The sequence below is a fragment of the Myotis daubentonii genome, chromosome 19 (genome assembly GCF_963259705.1).
Source record: "Myotis daubentonii chromosome 19, mMyoDau2.1, whole genome shotgun sequence".
NCBI lineage: Eukaryota > Metazoa > Chordata > Mammalia > Chiroptera > Vespertilionidae > Myotis > Myotis daubentonii.
In genome coordinates this window covers 9,943,566-9,965,607 of record NC_081858.1, presented here as the reverse complement: position 1 = coordinate 9,965,607, position 22,042 = coordinate 9,943,566, and the positions used below count along the sequence as shown (strand labels likewise).

The 22,042-nt window shown below is 59.0% G+C and overlaps 2 protein-coding genes across 2 annotated transcripts; one reads left to right on the top strand and one right to left on the bottom strand.

Moving 5' to 3' along the window:
• Positions 1-730: 730 nt before the first annotated feature.
• Positions 731-7,668, top strand: CFAP73 (cilia and flagella associated protein 73). The gene is made up of 7 exons (XM_059676673.1): positions 731-786; positions 2,464-2,569; positions 3,349-3,453; positions 4,188-4,388; positions 4,858-5,079; positions 5,384-5,542; positions 7,557-7,668. Exons 1-7 carry the CDS (start codon positions 731-733, stop codon positions 7,632-7,634), a joined length of 927 nt encoding a protein of 308 aa, XP_059532656.1. The 3' UTR covers positions 7,635-7,668.
• An 845-nt stretch (positions 7,669-8,513) lies between these two features.
• Positions 8,514-22,025, bottom strand: DDX54 (DEAD-box helicase 54). Its single transcript, XM_059676662.1, has 20 exons — positions 21,819-22,025; positions 19,415-19,544; positions 19,009-19,079; positions 18,348-18,536; positions 18,177-18,226; positions 16,705-16,746; positions 16,492-16,587; positions 15,796-15,917; positions 15,653-15,714; positions 15,444-15,575; positions 14,394-14,604; positions 13,901-14,035; positions 13,235-13,465; positions 13,078-13,151; positions 12,318-12,527; positions 11,712-11,854; positions 11,090-11,203; positions 10,473-10,577; positions 9,975-10,087; positions 8,514-9,093 (listed from the first exon to the last, which is right to left on the bottom strand). Exons 1-20 carry the CDS (start codon positions 21,990-21,992, stop codon positions 8,861-8,863), a joined length of 2,637 nt encoding a protein of 878 aa, XP_059532645.1. The 5' UTR covers positions 21,993-22,025; the 3' UTR covers positions 8,514-8,860.
• Between the last annotated feature and the right edge of the window lie 17 nt (positions 22,026-22,042).

The following is a 22,042-nucleotide window of genomic DNA, read 5'->3' as shown; positions in this document are numbered from 1 at the left end:
CCAGGAGTTGATGCTGCCAGTTTTTTACAAGTCGTTCTCCTAGATGTGTGGCTACCTGAGTTACTTAGCACTGTGTCTGACGCACAGTAATTGCCTAAACCACGTCAGCTGCTCCCCTACCCCCAGCCTCCAAGTCCAGATCACGGGTCTCTTCCCAGCTGGTCTCCAGCTGGTCCTCTTTAGCTCCCCAGCCAGGCCCGGGGCTCCCTCCGTGAGGCGTGGCCCGGGGAGCCCCATCCCCAGCAAAGGAAGTGGGCCCTCAAGGGGCTGGAACATGGTAGGCCCTCGGCACCTTGCAGGGGAGTAAGTGACCCCACCCACGACCTGGCCAACAGTGGGTGCCCAATAATAGCAGGCATCTGAGCATAGAGCCACGTTAGCGAGGTCCCATCCCACCCAGCCAGGAAGAGGCCTGACCAGACATGGGTCACCAAGAGGGGTGAATTCTTGGCCAAGGGACCCACATCCTCTCCTCTGGCACCCCAATTTAGACGGGGAGTTAAAGCCCCGGGAAGGGGCAGAGGCTGCTGCCCTCCCAGCAGCCCCGCCCTCTCCCTCCCCGGGTGGATTTCCCGGGCCTCAGCCAGGCAATGGAATGTTGCGTTGATGGTTGCCTGGGCAACCAGGGCCGGCTTGGTGGCTGCCTTCTGGGAGTACCGAACACGCTGTTGCACCACCCTCCATCAGAAACCCTCCAGGTGGAAAGAAAGCCCCAGCAATCGCCAGGAGAATGGCCGTGTCCTGGGAGAGAGATTTCCGACTGGCCTTGCAAGACAAGCTGCCGATGTGAGTGTCTCGGGGTGGCAGGGAGGGCCGGAAGGAGGGCAAGAGTGAGTGGGTGGCCCATTCCCTCCCAAGTCCTGGATCCTGGCTTCCACAGCCTGTTCACGGTGGGAGATCATCGCCCCATTTCACAGATGAAAACAACTGAGGCTCGGAGAGAACTAGGGACTTCCCTGACGTCCTGGGCTGGTTAGAGCAGAGCGGGGGTCAGCAGCCCAGGTCTCTAACCTGCCCTTGCTTCCCACCCCAGCTGACATCCAGCTGAGATTAAATGGTTTGAACCCAGGTGGGAAGGAATTATTCTATGAACTTTTGCCCCCTATGCCTGCAAACTGCATTTTTAAAGGGAGAGTGCGTTGTGTTCCGTGGAGTGGCTGAGGGTCCCAACCGCAGTCTCAGAATCTGAAAATGGCAGCGTCTCCCCTGAACCGGCGCTGGGAAAGGCTTGCCGCATGGAGTCGGTGTAACCCTCCTGCTCCCTACACAGCCGACCCTAGGGGGCTGCCTGCTGGACCCCTCCCCGGAGCTCTAACAGGCGTCCAGTTTCAACTCGGCCACAGCAAGGAGCTGACCTCCCCTGGCCGCCCCCCCCACTCAGCCTTCTTCCCTCAGCTACACCCTCCCAGCTTAGTCCCAGCTTCACCTCGAACTCCTTTCTATTTTTTTTTAATATATTTGTATTGATTTCAATAAAAGGACTACAATGGGGGCTCATCTCCTTCTGGGCCCGCAGGGAGGGGAAGGGGCCGGGGTGGGGGGGGGGGAGAGAGAGAGAGAGAGAGAGAGGGAGAGAGAAACATCAATGATGAGAGAGAATCAGTGACCAGCTGCCTCCTGCACGCCCCCTACTGGGGATAGAGCCTGCAACTCGGGCAAGTGCCCTTGACATGAATCAAACCCAGGACCCTTTAGTCCACAGGCCAAGGCTCCATACACTGAGCCAAACCGGCCAGGGCACGGTCTCCTCTCTCACCTCCCTCATCACCCCATCAGCTCAGCTCTCAAACTGTATCCGAACGGGCCCTCCTCCCCTCCGCACTACAACCGCCCGGTCAGAACCACATCACCTGTCACCCCATCACCCTGCCACCGGCCTCCTGCAGCTCTCCTGCCCCTCCTATTGTCTTTGTCCCCCACAGCGGCCAGGGGGACCCCTCCTCTGCTCAGAAGCCTCCCCGCTGCCCACCTCACTCACAGTCAAGGCCAAAGTCCTCCCTCGCCACCCTCTGGCCCCCACAGCTTCTCTGATGGTAACCCCCATCTCGCTCCTCCCTCCCGCCCCTTCCGCTCACCAAGGTTCTGGCCCTCCTCAGAGAGACTTCTTGACCTCCCTCCGCACGGAAGGATTTGTCACCTTGGCACCTACCATGTCCTGGCATTGCTTCTTCTTATTTGTTAGCTTTATCTCCTGTGTGTGTGCCCCCTCCCCCCGGGATGCCAGCTCCCACAGGGCCGCTTTCTATCTGTCTTGTCCCCAGCAGGGGCCCCAGTGCTGTGATGGTGCCTGGCATTTGCTAGGTGCTCAGTACAATTTGTTGTGAATGAATGAATGAATGAATGAATGAATGAAGAATTCCACAGCCAGTAGGTGGCTAATGGGGGCATTTCAGGCACTAGGGGGGAGATGGGGGCCCTGACTCTTCCCTCCTTCACCCCCACCTCCTCCATGAGTCCCTCCAGGAAGATCCCGGAGCGGAATCCCGGCCACTCCCTGCCGGTGCTGTGCCTCCTGCAGAAGAGGCAGGAGCTGGTGGATGTGGACCGGGGCCTGCAGGCCCAGAGGGAGGTGAGCCCCCACCATAGTCCTGAGACTTGTGGGGACCCCAGACCAAAAAAAATGGTGGTGAGCAGGGGAATGGGAAATCCTGGAGCCCACTTATTAGCTCCCAGGCCTGAGACAAGTCACGTCACCACGCTGAGCCCTGGTTTCCTCACCTGTCAAGTGGGGATCCAAGGAGATCAGTTGTTGGTACAAATCAATGTGCTCTGAGCACCTACGTGCAGGGCACTCGCCCAGATCTAGGGGTCTCACCATGGTCCCTGTCCTCAGGGGCTCACAGTCTAGAGAAGGACACAGACCATGTTCAGCTGGTGACTGGTAGGAGGGGGACGCACTGAGAAGGACTGTAAGAGCCCAGAGAAAGCCCTTATTTCCACATGAGGGTGATCAAGGAGGGCTTCCTGGAGGAAGTGGTGTCTTAGGGATTCCTGAAGGGCAAGTTGGCTTATCCATCAAAGGAGGACAGTGTGAGAAGGAAGAAACAAAGAGGAAACAGCATATACAAGGACTGGAAGGCAAGGACAAAGCACAGGTGGCCAAGTGGCCGGAAGACAGAGTGTCAGAGCGGGGAGGGTGAGAAGAGGCCTGAGAAAGGGCAGGGACACGGAGAAAGGGCTGCAGGAGGGCACCTGGGCTTCCTTGCGGCTGGCGGGAGCTGTGGGTGGATTTGAGGAGGGGCGCAGGGACACGATCAGGGAGCACAGAGGAGAGGAGTTAAGTGTGAACTTAAAGGCGCTGGATGACTTGAACCCCCAAACACACAGACACCCATGTTCACACGCCAGGTGTTCCAGAACAGGATGGCAGTCCTGATGCAGCGCCGGGAACAGTTGGAACAGAAGAAGCAGGAGCTAAAGGGGTCCTTTTTCCGCTTTGACAAGTTCTTGCAGGTGGGTGGGGCCTGCTGGGGGAGGCAGGTCACAGGGTCACAAAGTCACAATCCTTAGGGGCCAGACATGTCACAGAAATGTTTAAAAACGGGTGTACTCTTATAGTTGGGGACTTCAATACCTGTTGGCTAAATCCAAATTCATGGATGATAAGAGTCATCATTTTAATGTCAATTCTCTAAAAATCATTCTATAAATTTAATATATCCCATGTCTAAGATCAATAGACTGTTTAATAAACTTTTATGTGCTAAATATTTTTTAAAATGGGTGTACTAGCCTGGCTGGCATGGCTCAGTGATTGAGCATCGACCTCTGAACCAGGAGGTCATGGTTTGATTTCTGGTCAGGGCACATGCCTGGTATTGGTCTCAATCCCCGGTAGGGGGCGTGCAGGAGGCAGCCAATCAATGATTCTCTCTCATCATGGATGCTTCTATCTCTCTCTCCCGCTCCCTTCCTCTCTGAAATCAATACAAAATAGTATATATTTTTTAAATTGGTGTACTAATACGAAGGGAGTGGTGGGAAAACGGATGCATTCACGCTTTTAAAAAACCGTGGGGGAGGAGTGAGGGACCAAAATCAGATTCTGGCTGCGTTTGGCCCGCGGGCCATCTGTTTGCAATCCATGGCTGCACGTGCTAATTAATGCTGGGCCGGGGAGGAAGGGGCGCGCTCCGCCGGCGCCCAATCCTGAGCGTCCTGGCCTCCGGTTCATCCCTCCTCCCCAGGACGCCGAGGCCCGACGTAGCCGCGGGATGCGGAGGGCGGCGGAGGAGCGACACCGCGCGGGCCGCCAGGAGGCCGAGGCGCTGCGGCTCCGGGCCCAGCTCGCCGATCTGCAGCGGGAGCGCGCGCGGCTGCAGCGCCGGCTGGAGCGCCTGGGGCCCGGCGCGCGGCTGCTGGAGCAGGTGCTGGGGCGGCTGCCGGAGGTGAGTGCCCTGCAGGCAGTTTGGGGCTCGGAGCCACCGTGCGGCGCGGAGTGGCCTCAGTGGCGGCTTTAAAAGGGTGCACTCCTGGGGCGCTGACTGTATGCAGGGATCACCACTTACTGAACACTAACTGTATGCCAGGGGCACGCTTTGTTCTTGAATTCTCCCCAAGGCCCCGTGAAGTGGGTCCTGTTATTGTCAGCCCCATTTTACAGATGGGGAAACCGAGATTCAGAAAGGACACCCGGGAGGCGTGGGAGGGGGGAGATCCCGGCGCTCAGAACGAATATTGGTCGCAGGCAGTGAGCTTAGATGGCTGAACGGAGGGGTGGAGCCATCTCCCCTTCAGGGGCAGCGGCCGGTGATGCCTCCATTTCACAGGTGGGCTGCGGGGGCGCTGGAGAGCCGAGTGGCAGGGGGAGGGCAGGGCCTGCAGGCCCGGTGAGTCCCCCTCCGGGCCCCATTCCAGTTCCAGGAGGTCCCCGAGCTGGTGGCGCGCTTCGATGCCCTCGCGGACACGCTGGCCGCGCTGAGGCTCGCGGAGCGCCGGCGGCGGGCGGAGCTGGAGGAGGCGCGCGCGCGGCTGCAGCGGCTGCGGGACGCCTGGCAGGACGAGCTGCTCCGGCGGGGCCAGCAGCGCGCGCAGTTGCTGGAGCGCCTGGAGGCGGCGCGGGAGCGCACGCTGCACTGGGTACGGCCCAGCGGGCGCCGGGACCCCAGCCTCCCACCGCGGGGTAGAGCGCCAGGGTTGATAAGAACAGATGGGGCGATGCTTACCGCAGCGGGGCAGCGGAACTAATGCGCAGGTTTGGCATCAGAAAGCACTTTAGGGCATGGGACGCCTGTCGCCTGCCCTCCTCCCCTCGAGAGCGCTCACGGGTACGTGGCTGGGCGGGCGAGGGTGCGGGGGGTGCGCGGGGGGGAGATACTGGGCCTGAGGCCCAGCCCTCCTCCAGCCATCACACCTTAATGGGGACGGGCGGGGCGTTCTCCAGGAATCCAAGTGGGTTCAGATCCAGAACACAGCCGCTGAGAAGACGCTGCTCCTGGGCCGCGTGAGGATGGCGGCGCTCAACCTGTTCCAGTTGGTGTGCCAGCATCAGAGGCAGCCGCCTGCCCTGGACCTCGAGGACACGGAGGGGCAGCTGGAGCAGGTGAGCGCCCCTGTTGTCACCTCCAGCCCCCAAGCCTTCGGCACACCCCCACGCCTGAAACCCCACCTTGGCCCTCTGATCAGAGGTACCACAGATATGGGCTGTGCCACCTGGGCCCCAGTTGGTGTTAGTTCTGACAGTCACCTGCCATGTGGTCGGAAGGAAGTCCGGCCCCTTGGGTCTCAGTGTCCTGCGCATGCGGGAGGGCCAGGGTGTATACGGACCGACTCCATTCATTTATGCCAAGAGTCAAACAAGTGACATCAACAAAAGCCAGGAGATTGAGACTTGCTTTAAAAAAAAAATTTTTTTTTTATTGCTTTCAGAGAGGAAGGGAAAGGGAGAGATAGAAACATCAATGATGAGAGAATCATTAATCGGCTGTGGGGATCAGCAACCTGGGGATGTGCCCTGACTGGGAATCAAACCATGACTTCCTGATTCAGAGGTTGATGCTCAACCGCTGAGCCACGCCAGCAGGAGAGATTCGCTTTGCAGTCATCCGACAGGCCTTGCTTCCCTGGCGAGGGCGAGGGTGGGGTGGAGCAGTGGTCTCTGCACCGCAGCCTCACAGGTGTCACTGTGGACCACACACCATTTTTCTATGCTTTCAGGTTTGCAAGGTTTACAGCCAGAGGAGGGGGCTTCTGACTCTGGAGACACTTGTTTCTGGGGGTTCCCAGAGCATGACCCCCTTGAGGAGTGGGGGAAACAGAGGCACTCCTTCCCCCCACCCCACCCCTGCCCCCCATGGCCAGGATTCCAACCTAACGGCAAGAACTGGGGCCCCGGAGCCCACCTTTGTGCCACGCCCTGCGTTGGGTGGGTTTTGTGGGCCACTGCTCTCCCTGGTGTGGCTCGGGTACCGAGGTCCACCCCCAGGTGACGCTAGGAGGGACAGAGGCTCAATATGCAGTGACAGCAGACGCCGGTCCCTTTTCAACCAACACTGATCCCAACACGGGGCAGCTAGGCCTTCCACACCCTGGTCTGGGGCCTAGGACCCACCCTGTCAGCAACAGCAACCGGCCAAACTCGGTAACAATTTCGTGGTTTTTTAAAAATATATATATTTTTATTGATTTCAGAGAGGAAGGGAGAGGGAGAGATAGAAACATCAATGGTGAGAATCACTGATCGGCTGCCTCCTGCACACTCCCTACTGGGGATCGAGCCTGGAACCCAGGCATGTGCCCTTGACTGGAATCGAACCTGGGACCCTTCAGTCCGCTGGCCGATGCTCTATCCACTGAGCCAAATCGGCTAGGGCCAGTTTCGTTTTCATTGTAGCTATTTTTCGTTCCTCCTACTTCAGAAAAGGGTGACTTAAACGTTCCCCATCTTTTTCTTTTTAAAATATATTTTGATTTTTTACGGAGAGGAAGGGAGAAGGATAGAGAGTTGGAAACATGGATCAGCTGCCTCCTGCACACCTCCCACTGGGGATGTGCCCGCAACCAAGGTACATGCCCTTGACCGGAATCGAACCCGGGACCTTTCAGTCCGCAGGCCGACGCTCTATCCACTGAGCCAAACCGGTCAGGGCAAACGTTCCCCATCTTTGCTGGAATCGTTTCCATCTCAGACGTTGATTTCAGTGAAACATGTGAAGGGAGCGCCCAAGGGAAGGTCCGCCGGGTGACTGGTTCTTGGCCGTGGAGCCGGGGTGCCCATTAAGTCCGTGTCAGTAAGTGAATTAGCTCAAAGCAGAGAAGGGCCACCCATGGAGAAAGTGAGTAAGCCAGACGCCAACAAATATGACTGATCCAATTAAAGGGGGGAAATAAATTGATGGAGGTGAACGTAAGAATTTAATTATAATGCAGGTGGTACCCAACTGCGAAGGCATCTGCTAGGGAATCGTTTGGGAGGCCGACTGGGCCTTAAAAAACCCGGAACCACCAACATTGCTGTCTTTTAGAGGGTCCCGACCCCGACCCGACCCTGGTCTTGCAGCTTTGGGGTGGGCACGGGACACGGGCTGGGGTGTGACTGGCTTGCTGGGGACCCCCAGGTGAAGCTGTTCCTCCTGGACCTCTCTGCCGTGCTGGCCAGCCTCCCCCAGAGTGAGCCCGAGACCGCGGCCCCCTAGCCCGACCCTGGTGAGTAGTGGGCGCCCCCCCAGGGGCTTCTCCTCCGGAAAGAAGGTGCCCGTTTCCTGGGGTGGGGCGGAATGGCTCTCACCTGGAGATGGGAGGGCCGTGCCCACTCAGATGGCGGGACAACACGAGGGGCACACAGCCAGCACTCAGAACTCGTGGCCGACATGGGGGCACCCACCCACCCCCACCACCTGGCCTGGGGCCGGGTTCTTCCTCCAGGGCAGCTGGGGGCATTAAAAAGCAGGTATTTGCCAGGTGCTTGTAATGGGGCCTGGTGCAAACGCTGGTCAATTCCAGGGGAGTGTTGGGTTAAGTCAAGTAAAATCAATAGGACCAGCAAGAGGGTCTCGGGAGCCGAAACCCGCTCCCAGGCACCTGCTCACAAGGCCCCTCCCCGGCTGGATATGCAGCTGCTGGAGGCTCCCCTTGACCTTCCGGGACCCAGTAGGGCCCGGGAGCACAGGCCTCGGGCAGGACAGAGGCCTGGCCAGTCCTGCCCGCTTGGTGGGTGGTGGGGCAGGGTGAACCCTTCACAGCCAGAGGAACAGCTGTGCCCCTGCCCAGACCCTGCATCCTGTTGTGTCGTCCCCACCCCGCCCCACTCCCAGCTGTGAGGCTGGCCCAGCAGGAGGAAGGGGACCGACTGTCAGCTTTGGGGTTCTCCCACCTTTGACAGCTAACTCATCCTCTGAGCCTCATTTTTCTCTGCAAACTGGGGACACCAACAGAACCCAACCTCAGGGGGTCCCGGGGGATCCCACAGGACTTGCCCACACGCTCTCAACTCACCCGGCGCGCTAGCTGGGATTTCAGTGCCTGGGTCTGTCCCTTCCAACTCCTAGAGTGGACGGCACTCCTGGCCCACCAGAGGTGCTCAAGAAAGGTTTATTACCTTAAAAATACATCACTGGGCCTTGGGCACTCACAGCTCAGACCTGTGTGACCACCACCTCTGAACCCAGAGCACACAGAAGCAGCAGGAGCCGAGTCGCCAATTCAGGGCGCAAACTCCTATGCACCCTTCAAGACCTTGCACACACGTCCCTGTGTCAGCAGAGGCAGCTGCTGCCCTGGGGCCTGCAGCACTCCTCATGGGCGGTGGCTCTGCAGGGAGCTCCCCAACGCCCTGCACGGGGCCAGGCACATAGCAGCACGCAGGAGCATGTGCTGGTGTTCACACTTGGAGCCGGGAGGAGCCGGGGCCGGGCCATCTTCTTTACATCCTCTTCCTCATCTTGCCCTTCTTGGAGTGCGCGCCCCGGCCGAAGGCGCCCTGCTGCAGCTCCCGGGCGTGGCGCCGGTTGCGGGCAGAGAGCTGCTTGAGGCCCCCGCGCTGCAGGAAGCGCATCTTCTGGGCTTGGCGCCTCTGCTTCAGGATCTGCTGCTTGGTCTTGAGCTCTGAGCGCACGCGGCCGGCGGGGGGGCCTGAGGTGCGCGGCTGGGAGGCACCTGCCAAGACAAGGATCCAGGGAGCTCAGCCTTTGGGTTGATTCCCCATGTCTCCTCCTCCCAGAAGCCTCCGGACTGCTCCCCTGCCCCCACACCCATGTGTGTTCACTGCTGTGGCCCCAGCCTCTGGCACATAGTAGGTGCTTAACAAGGCTACAGTAGTCTACGGTATAGGTCTGGAACCTCAAGCCAGGACTTCTGGGGTTCAAATCCCAGCTGTGGCCTCTTAGACCTGGGCAAGTCACTTCTCTGTGCCTCTGTCTCGGCCTCGGTGAATTATGAATAATAGCACCTTCCTCCTCATGGGTCCTCATGAGTCAATGATTTAATGTGTACAATGCTCAGAACAAGGCCTTGCCCAGAGGAAGGGCCTCCTGGGTGTAACTGTTAGGATTATTAACACGTCACCAAAGCCTGACTGAGCGCCTCCTCTGTGCCAGGCCCTGGGGACCCAGCAGTGACTGAGGGCCCAGGACATAGTGCCACGCTCCCGTTCCCAGGAGGGTGGCAGGCAGCTGGGTAGCCCAGGGCCAGTCCCTGCCGGCAAGGTGGGCATTCTGTCTTCACACCCAGGCCCTGCGTGGCGAGTGTCTTGCAGAGCCTGTCTCCACACGACAAGCAGAGCCCTCTGACCGCAAGCTTGGGGGGACGGGACAGGCTCGTCCCCTCCCTTCAGAGCACAGCAAAGCCCCGAGGGGCGGCCTGAGGCCCTGGCACGCAGGGCAGCTGGCCACGTGCCATCATGTAGCACAGGCTCTGGCGGACAGAGCATTAAAAACCCCCTTAGCCTGTCAGCTGAGGGGCTCGGAGGGAGCGGAGGACCAAGTTCCCAGGTGACCAAGCATACCACTTGCCAACGTGCGTGTGGCAGTGCGTCCTACCTTGGCCTCGGCCCCGCTTCCAGCCTCTTCGCTCTGGGCCTCGCCGGTCCGATGGCCCCTCCTCCTCCGAGTCGCGGTCGTCGATCTTCTGTTTCTGCTTCCACTTCTGGTAGCTGGGAAACGTGTTAAGGAGGCGGCTGGCGGATCCTGAAGCCCAGGAAACCCCTGGGCTGGGAGAAGGCCCCGCCCCCCCAGCAGACAGGCCCCGCCTACAGGAGGTGCCACTCAGCCCCGCCCCCCAGCCTAGACAGGCCCCGCCTACAGGAGAAGCCACTCAGCCCCGCCCCCCCAGCATAAACAGGCCCCGCCTATAGGAGGTGCCGCTCAGCCCCGCCCCCCCAGCATAAACAGGCCCCGCCTACAGGAGGTGCCGCTCAGCCCCGCCCCCCAGCATAAACAGGCCCCGCCTATAGGAGGTGCCACTCAGCCCCGCCCCCCCCCCAGCATAAACAGGCCCCGCCTACAGGAGGTGCCACTCAGCCCCGCCCCTCAGGATACAGGTCTCGCTTGTAGGAGCTGCTGATGTAGCGACCACTTTCTGTCTTGATCTTCTTCTTGTCCTCCTGTCCGGACTGTCCCACAAACCGCTTCTTCTTCCGGTCCCTGCAGCAGAGAAGGTTGGTGGGCTGTTGTGGACGGAGGGGGCCTGGGGCGGCCTCCCTCCCCTGACCCTCTCACTGGGGTGTTGGAGGATTGTAGAAAAGCAGCATGGCCATATCGGGCATGCAGTAGGTGCTCAATAAAGGCCTGTCCCCAGCTCCTCCTCACCTTTCCCTAGTAGCCTAGGTCTCAAAGGCAGTGTGTGTGGGGGTCACTGGAAACTGGGGGGGCCTCGGTCAGGGACTGGGTTCCCAACCGCTACTCTGCCATTTTTAGGCGCTGAATGGGGGTGGGGTAGGGTTCATCATCCTTATTGTGTGATGACATGGGGACCGGAGGAGGGGGTCACAGATTGTAATTCGTGTTGTGCAGGATCAATGAGGGGATGGGGTGGCATATTTCCTGCTCTAGGGATCAAAGGGGAGTCAGGACAGGCTGGGGGTCACATGCCAGTGGGTAGGGCCCACGTGGCAGACAGGCGGGCATGGAAGGGCTGCACTGGCGAGCTCACTCACCACTTGAGCTGCTGCCGGCCCCTGGTCAGGTTCTGGGCCTCGTCCCCCATCAGGTCCAGGACAGCGCCAGCCACCTGCTGCTCAAAGGCGCCCCCGTCCCCACCAACGCTCAGGCTGCAGAGGGCGGTGGGGAGACACAACAAGGTTGATGGGGGCCCATCAGGCCCCACCTGCCACACACGCACATATATACATCACACACATGTACATACGCATATACAACACACAAGTACACACACACATACACCACACACATATATACACCACACATGTGCACATACATGCAAATATACACACCACACACATATATACATCGTGCACACACACATGCACCACACACGCGCACGCACATATACACCACACACATGCACACATATATGCACCATGCGCGCACGCCACACCCACACACATGTATACACACATACACCACACACATGTACGCCACACATACACCACACGCACACATATACACCACACATGTGCGCGTACATACAAATATACACAACACACACATATATACACCGTGCATACACACACACCACCACACACACACATGCACATATATAGACCACACACATCCACACATGTATACACCACACACCCCCTCCGGCTGGCTGCTCACCCCCGTTCACTGTCGAAGTCCTTGGGCCGATAGGGGACGTAGAAATCCTGGTCGCGCTGCCGGGCCTCCTCCTTCCGCCTCTTGGCTCCCCGCTCAGGCCCTGGCTGCTGCCGCTTCCGGCCCACGACCTCTGTGAAGACGTCCTGGCAGACCAAGGCCCAGTCACACCTGCAGCCCCTGGGAGCCCACCTGCCCCCCAACACCAGTCCGGCTTGGGGTTGCCATTTCCTCCTCTGCACGTGCAGCTCGCCCCACCTTAAGCACCAGCAGGGTCAGGACAGATGGGGGCTGGGGGGCTGAGGTGCCAACCAAGGAGGGACCTGTGTTCCATCCCAGCTTAATCTCCTGGCTGTGTGACCAGGCCAGGCCCTGCCCCTCTCTGGGCCTGGCCCTCTCTGTGTTAGGGACGAGTCCGGGGTTCTCAGCTGTTATGTTTTGGCAACTGAACCCCCATCCAAATCAAATGTAAGAGGGGAGCATGAGCAGGCCCAGGACCCTGCCCACCAGGTGAACAGGACACCTCTGGGGTCCCCCAGCCCTGCCTCTGGCACTAAGGCCCAGCTTCTGACCCAGCCCAGACCCCAGATCCCCGGGTGGGGTGTGTACCTCCACGCTCTCTCCTGCTGCCTCTTCCTCCTCCTTCCCAGGCTGCTCCGCCTGCCGCGCTGGGCAGCTCCGGGCTGTGCCAGCCAGGCCCTCCTGCCGCTCCTGCCGCCCCTGCTGGAAGCTGGCGATGGCCTTGCAGTCCTTCTGCCGCTTGGCCCGCATCACCTGGCTGCTCAGGTCCCGGCTGGAGGCGTTGATCTCAAAGATGGTCTGTGGAGATGACACCCTAGTCCTTCACCCACTGGCCTCTCCTCCCCCCAACTCCTCCCTCACCAGCCTGGTGGGCTCCCTATGGCATTCCTCCCCAAGTCCTTCCAACCCTTCCGGGAGGGCTCTCTCATTCTCTGCCTTTCACAACCAGAAAGGGAGCCCAGAGAGGGCAAGTAACCAGCCCAAGGTCACACAGCTGGGATTTCAGCCCAGACCCAGCTGGCTCTGAAACCAGTGCTCTCAACCGTGACACTCAAATCCTTTTCCCTGAGGCTGGTTGGCTGGCAGGCTTGTCCCCTAGGTACCAAATAGGGTGCTCAGAGGGCGTCAAGAGATGAAAGGCAATGGGAAGCCAGCTCCTCAGGCCTCCTGCAAGTCACTCCTGTGAGCCTCAGGCTGCCCATCAGTAAGTGGAAGGGAATGGGTGCCACACGGGAATGGTTCCAGAACCAGGGGCATCTCTAGAGATGCCAACAGGGCTAGAGATACAGTTTCAGAAGCTTTGAGCTCAAATGGAATCCCTGCTGGGGGCCCCCTGGCCCTCACTCACTGCCCGCGAGCGGTACTGCTTGATGCTGTCCACCAGCCTCAGCCGCTGCAGCTCGTCCTCCTGGAAGCGCGAGCCTGGCGGGGAGGGAGGCATGAGGCCAGGGCCGGCTCTGCAGGGCCTGCCCACCACCCCTGCCCTGCCCTGCATGGGGACTCACTGAAGAGGGGGTGCAGGCCCAGCCCCGCGAGGTCCAGCTCCTTGGCCCGCTTGATGGACTCTGGCGAGGGCGCCGGCCGCGAGCGCACGTACTGCTGCTGGGCGTTGTCGGCCACGCGGCCCAGGCCCCGCAGCTCCAGCGACGCCTCCAGGGTGTTCCGCAGGCCGCAGTCCTCGTCGTCCACCACGCTCTGTGGCACCCGGCCCAGCACGCCGTCCACACCGACCGCACCTGCCACCGCACACGGAGCCCGGTCATCGGCCTGCCGCCGGCCACCTGCCCAGGGCCCGGCCTCCCACACTGGCCCCGAATCACAGAATCACCCCGTGGCTGCCGGCGTGCTACATGGTTAGGCCCATGACGGCTGCATCTGTCTAAACGCGTACAGAATTTTGTCGTTATTCCTTAAACCCGTGGTCGGCAAACGGCGGCTCGCGAGCCACATGCGGCTCTTTGGCCCCTTGAGTGTGGCTCTTCTTAAGCCTTAGGAGTACCCTAATTAAGTTAAGAACAATGTACCTACCTATATAGTTTAAGTTTACAAAATTTGGCTCTCAGAAGAAATTTCAATCGTACGGTTGATATTTGGCTCTGTTGACTAATGAGTTTGCCGCCCACGTGAAGAATTCCACGGAGGACCTCAGCCCCGCCCCGGCCTCCACTCACCTGAGGGCTCCTCGTGGGGGCGGGCGAGGGTGAGGGCGCGGCCCAGGAACAGGTGCAGGTCCAGCAGGTAGGGGACCTCATCTGGGGCCACCAAGGAGTAGGCCGTGCCACTTCGACCAGCCCGGGCCACACGACCTGCGGAGGAGGTGGTCAAGCTTTAGCACAACTCCCACCTGCCCAACCCTGAGGGGGCACAGGTCCCCAGAGAGGAGCTCCCAGGGCAGCGTTACTGAGAGGACTTCGGGGAGGAGGGGGCTGAGGGGCCACGTCACCAAGGAACACAATAGAAAAGACAGGGGCGCTCAGGACAGAGTCCAGAGAGTGGAGAATCGCCCCCTTGGAGCCGTGAGGCACCCATGAGAACCGTGCCGGCCCACCCCCACCAGGTCCTCACTTATAGGTCAGACCCCTGGGCCGGGTTCCCCACCGGGAGGGCGGGAGTCGCGCCCTGCGCCCTCAGCTCCCACCGGGCTCAGCGCCCGCCGCTCCTCACCCACGCGGTGCAGGAAGAGCTTGCCCTTGGCCGGGAAGCTGAAGTTGATGACGTTGTCCAGCAGCGGGATGTCCAGGCCCCGGGCCGCCAGGTCCGTCACGATGAGGGTGGAGCACTTGCCGTGGGTGAACTTGGCCAGGTTGATCTTGCGGGCCGTCTGGTCCAGGGCGCTGTAGATGTGGGCGCAGCTCACCCGCTGGGTCGTCAGCAGCTGCTCGGAGCCAGGACGGGAGGGGAGAAGGGAGAGAGGTGAGGAGCTGGCAGGAGAGAGGAGTCTGGGCCACAGCGGATGCCATGGCCTGGTGTAAGCCTCATCCTGACTCTCCCACTAATGAGCTGCATGACCTTGGGCAAGTGACCTAACCTCGTTGTGCCTTCATTTTCCTCGTCTATAGAATGGGGAGAATTGGTCCTGCTCTGTAGCTTTGTCAGAAGGATTGAATGCGTTAACATAGCACTGAGAACTCGGCCTGGACACAGGAAGCACCGTGAGTGTTAACTGCTCTTTGAGAATTACTCTTTCAGTCTCATTCATCAGAGACCCCAGCAGCTGCACGCAAGGAGGAAGCACCGTTAAATGTATGGCAAGTTAATGAAACCCAGTGAAGTGTGTCCCAGAAAACAGACCCCAGGTGTGGCTGACCAAGGGAGGGGCCCCAGCAGCCTTTGGGGCTCGGGACCCCCATGCTGTCATATGGAAAAACTCATCCAGGTGCTCACATAGAATTGGGCCCTGTACATAGCTCACTGCATGCAGGCCACGCCTCATTTTTAAAAAACGAAACACATGGGAAAATGTATACAAAAGTGGTAGCACGGCTGGGAGAATACTCCAACATAACCTGGGTGGAGGGGGTAGCAACAGATGAGCCAGGACTGGCCATGAGTGGATAACTGAGTACCGGGGAGTTCATTAAAGTCAGAAGCCCTGGCCAGGCCCGTGTCCCGCTCTGGTGCTGCCCTCTGGTGTCTGCACACGGAACTGCAGCCCGAGCTAATGAAGGTGCAGGCGCCCAGGAGCGTCTCCCTCAGCCAGCCAGGCCCGCTCACCTCGCTGAGGTACTCCGCGTGGTGCTTCGTGGCCACAAACACCACCGTCTGGTCCTGGGGCCGCACCACACTGCGCAGCAGGTGGAGGAGCACGGCGGCCTTGGTGTCCTCCCGCACCAGGAAGAAGGAGGTCTGCCGGGAGAGGGGCCGTGAGGGTGTGGCTCTCAGGGCCCTGCAGAGGCCTGGCCAGGGGCACAGGCAGACCTCACCTTGAGCTGCTCGTTGAGTTTGGCGTCCACATCCAGCCGAATGAGCACGGGCTCCGTGAGGCCTGCGGTGGGCAGAGGGGAGGGGGGGGTTGGGTCACGGGAGGACAAGGCCCCGGGCCCAGGCCCCCACCCAGCTCACTCACCGGCCCGGGCGAACTCCACCAGCATCTTGGGCAGCGTGGCCGAGAACAGGAGCGTCTGGTGGCCCCCCGGGAGGCGGCTGATGATCTCCTGCAGCTGCTCTGCAAACCCCATTTCAAAGAGCCTGGGAGGGCGGAGGGCGGAGGGCGGAGGGCGGGGGCAGGGGGCAGGGGCAGGACGGTCAGGAGAGGGGCTTCCTCCAGTGAGTTCCCACCTCCAGCCACCCTCACCCCCACCACACTTCTCCCATGTGGTCGGTCTTTGCCTCGATTTTTCTCTGTCTGACAACTTCATTCTAAGCAATAATGACCTTGAAATCTTGGGTCTGGTCTGATCTGTTTCCTACAAATTCGCATTGAAATAAATGACAGCAGCCCTCGCTCTGGGTCAGGCACCGTTCTGAGTACTTTACAAATATTGGCGCCCGAGTCCTCACGGCATTCTGGGAGGCACATGCTAGTTTATCCCCACTCTGCAGGCGAGGCCCCCCCAGGCCCCCAAGACCCTCAGTGATTTGTCCAAGTTCACGGAGCTGGGACCTGATCCCGCCTGTGTTAACTTTGTGCTACTTTTTCTAACGGTGATCCCGGTACACAGGTCTCTCCTGGCAGAGCCCTTCCTCCCAGCAACCGCACCTCCCTCCGATTTCCCAGCCGCGGCCAACCTGGGCACTGCGAGGGGTGTGCCTGCAGCCTTACCTGTCAGCCTCGTCAAATACCACATACTCCACACTCTGCAGCTTCAGGTTCATCTCCACAGCCACATGCATCAGGCGGCCAGGGGTGGCAATGATTCTGGAAGGGGTGTGCAGGCCAGGTCACCCAGGGCCACCAGCAGAGCCCTCCTCTCACTCCCCACACGTTGGCCATCTGGGAAGGGACCCCAGAGCATGACCCCCAATGCAAACTCACATGTCAGGGTTTTCATGCAGGGCTGAAAACTGGTCTTCCATTCTAGGGAGAAGGGCAGGCGTCAGCTCGATAGAACAGGTCTCTGTCTAGTCCCTGTCCCTTCCCACACCAAACACCCGGGAGCCCCACGCCCTGACCCCAGACTTGCCACTGGGGAAAGGCTACTGCTGACATCCTAGGCCAGTGGTTCTCAACCTTCCTATGCTGCGACCCTTTAATACAGTTCCTCATGGTGTGGTGACCCCCAACTGTAAAATTATTTTCGTTGCTACTTCCTAACTGTAATGTTGCTACTGTTATGAACCGTCACGTAAATATCTGATACGCAGGATATATTTTCATGTTACACATTGAACATAATTAAAGCATCGTGATTAATCACAAAAACAATATGTAATTATATATGTGTTTTCTGATGGTCTTAGGCGACCCCTGTGAAAGGGTCGTTCGACCCCCAAAGGGGTCACGACCCATAGGTTGAGAACCGCTGTCCTAGGCAAAGGCCCTGCCCTGACAAGAGATGCAGGTTCACACATACAAAAGGACTCACACAACAAAGAGTTCCCCAAAGAGTGGGCTCAGCCTCAGAACCCACCTCACTCTCTATCTCCAGAGGCAACAAAGTTGCCTTTCAGCCACAGCCTCCTAGCAACTACCCCTGGAACTGCCAGCTGCACCTCGAATCCAGTTTCTGGGATCTCCCTGTCCTTATTCTTAAACCTTTTGAGCACACACATCCCTAACTTAGTCGTCCCCTGGGACACCTGTAGGAGCCAGAATTCCGGGCCAGGCCTAGCCTGGGAGGCACTGCTCACAATAACGAACTAGAGATAATACATTATAATGTAGGCAAAGAGCCCTGGACAGCAAAACACGCAGAACTGAGTGACTGGTGACAGTGACACTGAGAGCAAGGAGGGGGCTGCCCTGGGAGGGAGGCCTGTGGAAGGGGGAGGGGGCACAGCAGGGGACCCGAGTTCTCATCTGAGCGGTACTACCAAACCATTGCACGGCTCTGTGCCCACCACCGCCTCAGCGTGCTCACCTGTAAACAGGTGTGATGCCTGCCACTTCAGAAGGATGGTACCAGCACATCAGGAAAAACACATTTTGCAAATCTGAGCTATTACAAACATGCTTTGATTTTTGCACATTCTGCTTTAAATAACCCACACGTGCGCACATTAAAACATACATCTGAGCTACCGGGTGGGTGACCCGGATGCCACCAGCTGTCTTTCAGGAGCACCAGAACCTTCGCAGTGCTCGTGTGGGAAATTCCTTCTCGTATGTTACTGCATGTTTCCCTAATTCTTCACAAGCATCAGTCTTATTTTTTAGAATGTGCCAAGAACTTGCTATTGTTAATAAGCCACACAGGCACCTACACTCTGATACCCTGGAGGCACGGGGTGCGCTTGCACAAGGATGGGGATGTGGGTGACCGGGGCCAGGGGCAAGAGGGTTCTTACTTGTCCCCACCCAGGATCAGGGCAGTCTTGAGGCCGGTGAACTTGCCCAGCTGTGGGGAGAGACAGAGAAAGATTGAGAGAGGGTAAGGGGGAGGTGACTCAGCCTGCCTCTCCCTTCCCTCCCCACCGCTCCCCCTCCTCCCCCCTCCCCCCTCTGCAACCCCAACACACCTCCTTGGTGAACTTCATGGTCTGCAGGGCCAGCTCCCGGGTGGGCGAGAGAATGAGGGCACGGGCCCCCGACTGAGCACTGCGGGTCTTGAGCCGCTCGAACATGGGGATAAGGAAGCAGGCTGTCTTGCCACTGCCCGTCCGGGCCATGGCCACCATGTCTTTGCCATCCAGGATCACGGGGATGGTCTGGAGACGAATGGGGAGGGGCGGGGCGGGGTCAGCTCCTGCACCGGAGCGGAGCTTCGAGTGGAACTAGGGGACCTCAGTGGGGGGAAGGGGCCTGCCGCCCAGCCCTGATCCCATTTTTGACAACGCTCTTTGCACACCTCCAGGGACGAGCAGCTCACCACCCCCAACTCTTTCCACGGTTTGAACATCCTTCTTCAGATGAAGCCAGACTCTACCCTCCCTGACCACTGTTCCTCACTGCGCAGCCTCAGCAGGGAACAGCCTTAAATGGCAAAGAGGCACAGGGCCGCGTCTCCTCTCTGCTGGGCCCAACCTCCCCGACCTGTGGAACCGGCAAGCTTGTGGGGCTTCAGAATAAGAGGGACAGTAGATGTGGCAGCTGGGACAAGGGGTGTCTATCAAGGGGCTGAGAGAAGCCCAAGTCCCTCATCCCCTCCTCCCAACCCCACTAGCCCTGCCCACCGCGTACCTTCCTCTGGATGGGCGTTGGCACCTTATAGCCTTTCTTCATGATGCCTTTGAACACCGGGTAGCTCAAGCCTGGGAAAGACACGGGAACGACCGGGGTGGAGGGAGCCCCACGCACACGACTATCGCATCTTTCCCCGCTGCTCTGAAATGCTACTGTCAGGCACTAAATCCCCAATGTCTTTGCCTGTTCCTGCACCGCATCGCCCCGAGTCCTGCTCTAACTGTTCTCTCATTGTGTCAAGCCCGCTGCCCCCATGAGGCCCTGGCTGGCTCTGAGACAGTGTCTGCTGCCTCAGTTTGCCCAATGCCTACCAGTGCTGGGCCCAGAGCAGAGCTCAGAGGGTGTGGTGACCCCCTGCTGCTACCCGCCACCCCCAATTTCCCCAGATGCCTGGAGCACCCACCCATGGACTGGAAGCCTCCCGACTTCTTCTTCTTCTTGTTCTGGGCTCGCACCATCTCCCGCGTGTCCGGCTCCACGTCCGAGGTGCATTCCGAGGTGGGGAAGGTGGGCAGGGGTCGGCCAGGTCCCAGCTGGAGGGAGGAGCAGAGAGGCAGCATCACACCAGGTACCATCAGACCACTGGGCAGGGAGGGGGGCTGTCCTGCAGCTGGTCTGCACCCCATTCTAGTCAATGACTCCCCTGCCAGATCATGAGACATCCCTGCTACAGGGCTCCCCTTTGACGGGCCAGGACAGGGCAGAGGGCAGAGAGCGGGCTCTGCAGACACACAGCCTGGTTTCAGTCCCAACTCTGTCACTTGCCAGCTGGGAGACCTCACACAAGGGACTTAATCTTCCCGGAGCCTGTGTTCCCACATCTGGGAAACGGGTGATGAGAGCATATGCCTCACAGGGTGTTATGAAGACTAAACAGGTAAGTGTGAAGCTCAGAACAGTGCCCAGCACAGAGATGGTGATATCATCATCATCATCGTCCTGGCCTGTCATTCCAAGCCCTGGAAATTAACTCTAGAGAGGCAATCACAACTAGACCTCTCCAAGCTGTCCTGCCCTCCTCTCCTTAATCCGCTTTCTGACCCATCACCCTTACCCAACTCTGGTCTCTCTTGTGCCTGCCTCCTCTCTGCCCATCCAAGACCCCTTAGTCCCAGCACAGCTAACCCAGATGCCTCCTCCGGGGAGCCCTCTCAGACTACAGGGCTGTCCCCTCCCTCTCAGAAATAACAGGTATGGACCGCTAGTTCACTGTAATGATTAGAGTGCACACGGCTCTTACCCGAAGCCAGGAGCTGCTGCATTCACATAGGTTAACGCACTTAACCCTACGACAACCCTGGGAAGTGGGTACTATTACTTTGTCATCTTACACAGAAGGAAACTGAGGCACAGAGGGGTGACATGACCCTCCCAAGATCACACAGACAGCAAGTGGGGGGATCGGAGTGTGTTCCTCCCACTGTGGCCCTCTATGGTCCCTGCACCATCTAGGCAGGGCTGCAGCCTGTCTAGTATAGCCTGTGAGCTAAGAGTGGTCACATACATTTTAAAAGACTGTCAAAAAATCCAACAAAAAAGACGGTGACCTTATAGGGCCCCACAAAGCCTAAAATATTTACCATGTGGTTCCTGGAGGAAAAGTTTGCCAATCCCTGTTCTAGGCACATAACAACCAAGTCCTGGAACACACCAGGGCCCAGCATTCTACTGCATGACAGAGCATATAAACATGTCATTCAATCCTTTCCGGGTCTGTGAGGCACATGTAATCATCAGCCTTCTGCACAAGTGGAAACCTCTGTCTTCTGCAGACGTGGCTCAGAGAGGTTAAGCAACTTCTTCACTATCCCACAGCCTGTACAGGGCTGAGCCAGGGCAGAGCCCTAGTCTGAACCACATACATGGGCTCCTCTTTGGCATGTAGTACTCTGACCTCCTGTTCATTACCTTTAGCAGTTTCTCCGCATTTACAGAGCACCTACTGTGTGCCAGGCTTTAGCTAGGCTGGGGAAACTGGGATAAAGTCTGGTGCCTGCCTTGGAGAAGGGTAGGCCTCTCTTCACATAAACACTCACTCATCTACTTACCCAAAGCTATTCTGTGCCAGGCACCGGCTGGGCACGGTGCTGTGGGAAATAAGGGGCTACTGCCTTCCCTTCCCATTTGCATACAGCTGGCATTCAGTAGTAGAAACAGCACAGGCTCTGAAACCAGACAGTCCCGGGTTTGAATCCCGGCTCTCCCGCTCACAAACTGTGAGGTTTTGGTCAAGTTCTTTTACCATCTAGGCCTCAGTTTCCTCCCCTGGCAAATGGGATGACAACACATAGCTCACAGGGTGGTGTGATGATTAAATGATAAGGCTGGTAAAGCTCTTAGCACGGAGCCTGGCACATAGTAGGCGGTCAACAAACCCAGGTTTAATTTATTACTATTAATTCCCCAGAGGTTTGGGGGCATCGCTGTCCCAATCTACGGGCCTCGGCCTCCCCTTAATTCATCCTCTCAAAAGAACCCCCCTAAACTCTCCAAGTCAGAGCTTCAGCACCTGCACTTTTCATTGGACGAATGGGAACTAGGGCCCGCCCCCTAAGGAGGAAGCAGCCAATGAGAAGCGGGCAACCAAAGAGCCGACCAGGAAGGCCCGCAGGCCCCAGCCTTCGGAACGCGGTGGCTCCGGCCGCCAGGACCCGGGTCAGACCGGCGGTCCTGCCCCCGATCCCCTGCCAGCCGGCCTCTCCCCACCCTGGGAAGTGCCCACTCCTCAGCCGGGGGAACTGCGGCCGCGGGGCACCCACGGAGCCGGGGGTCGGGCTCCAACGTGTGTCCCAGCCGCGCGCTCCCACCTTCTGCGCCCGGGTGTCATCTTCCGCCTGGACCTCAAACTCGCCGTCCTCCGAGTCGCTGCTGCGGGCGTGGGAGGCCGCGTCCCGGCGCTTCCGAAGCCCCTTCTTTTTCCTCCGCTGGGCCATGGCAGGTCGGGACCGCGGTCGGGCCGCCGGGCGCGTACCTGCTGCCATGCGGACCCGGCACAAGAGAACGGGAAGGGGCGGAGCCAGCGGGTCGTACC

Coding starts and splice junctions, on each gene's coding strand:
- CFAP73 (XM_059676673.1), top strand. CDS start 731: ATGGCCGTGTCCTGGGAGAGAGATTTCCGACTGGCCTTGCAAGACAAG. Junction 2,570..3,348: donor GCCTGCAGGCCCAGAGGGAG/GTGAGCCCCCAC, acceptor TTCACACGCCAG/GTGTTCCAGAACAGGATGGC. Junction 5,080..5,383: donor GGGAGCGCACGCTGCACTGG/GTACGGCCCAGC, acceptor GGCGTTCTCCAG/GAATCCAAGTGGGTTCAGAT.
- DDX54 (XM_059676662.1), bottom strand. CDS start 21,992: ATGGCAGCAGGTACGCGCCCGGCGGCCCGACCGCGGTCCCGACCTGCC. Junction 13,152..13,234: donor GGGCCTGCACCCCCTCTTCA/GTGAGTCCCCAT, acceptor CCTCCCCGCCAG/GCTCGCGCTTCCAGGAGGAC. Junction 10,088..10,472: donor AGCTCCTACAAGCGAGACCT/GTATCCTGAGGG, acceptor CACGTTTCCCAG/CTACCAGAAGTGGAAGCAGA.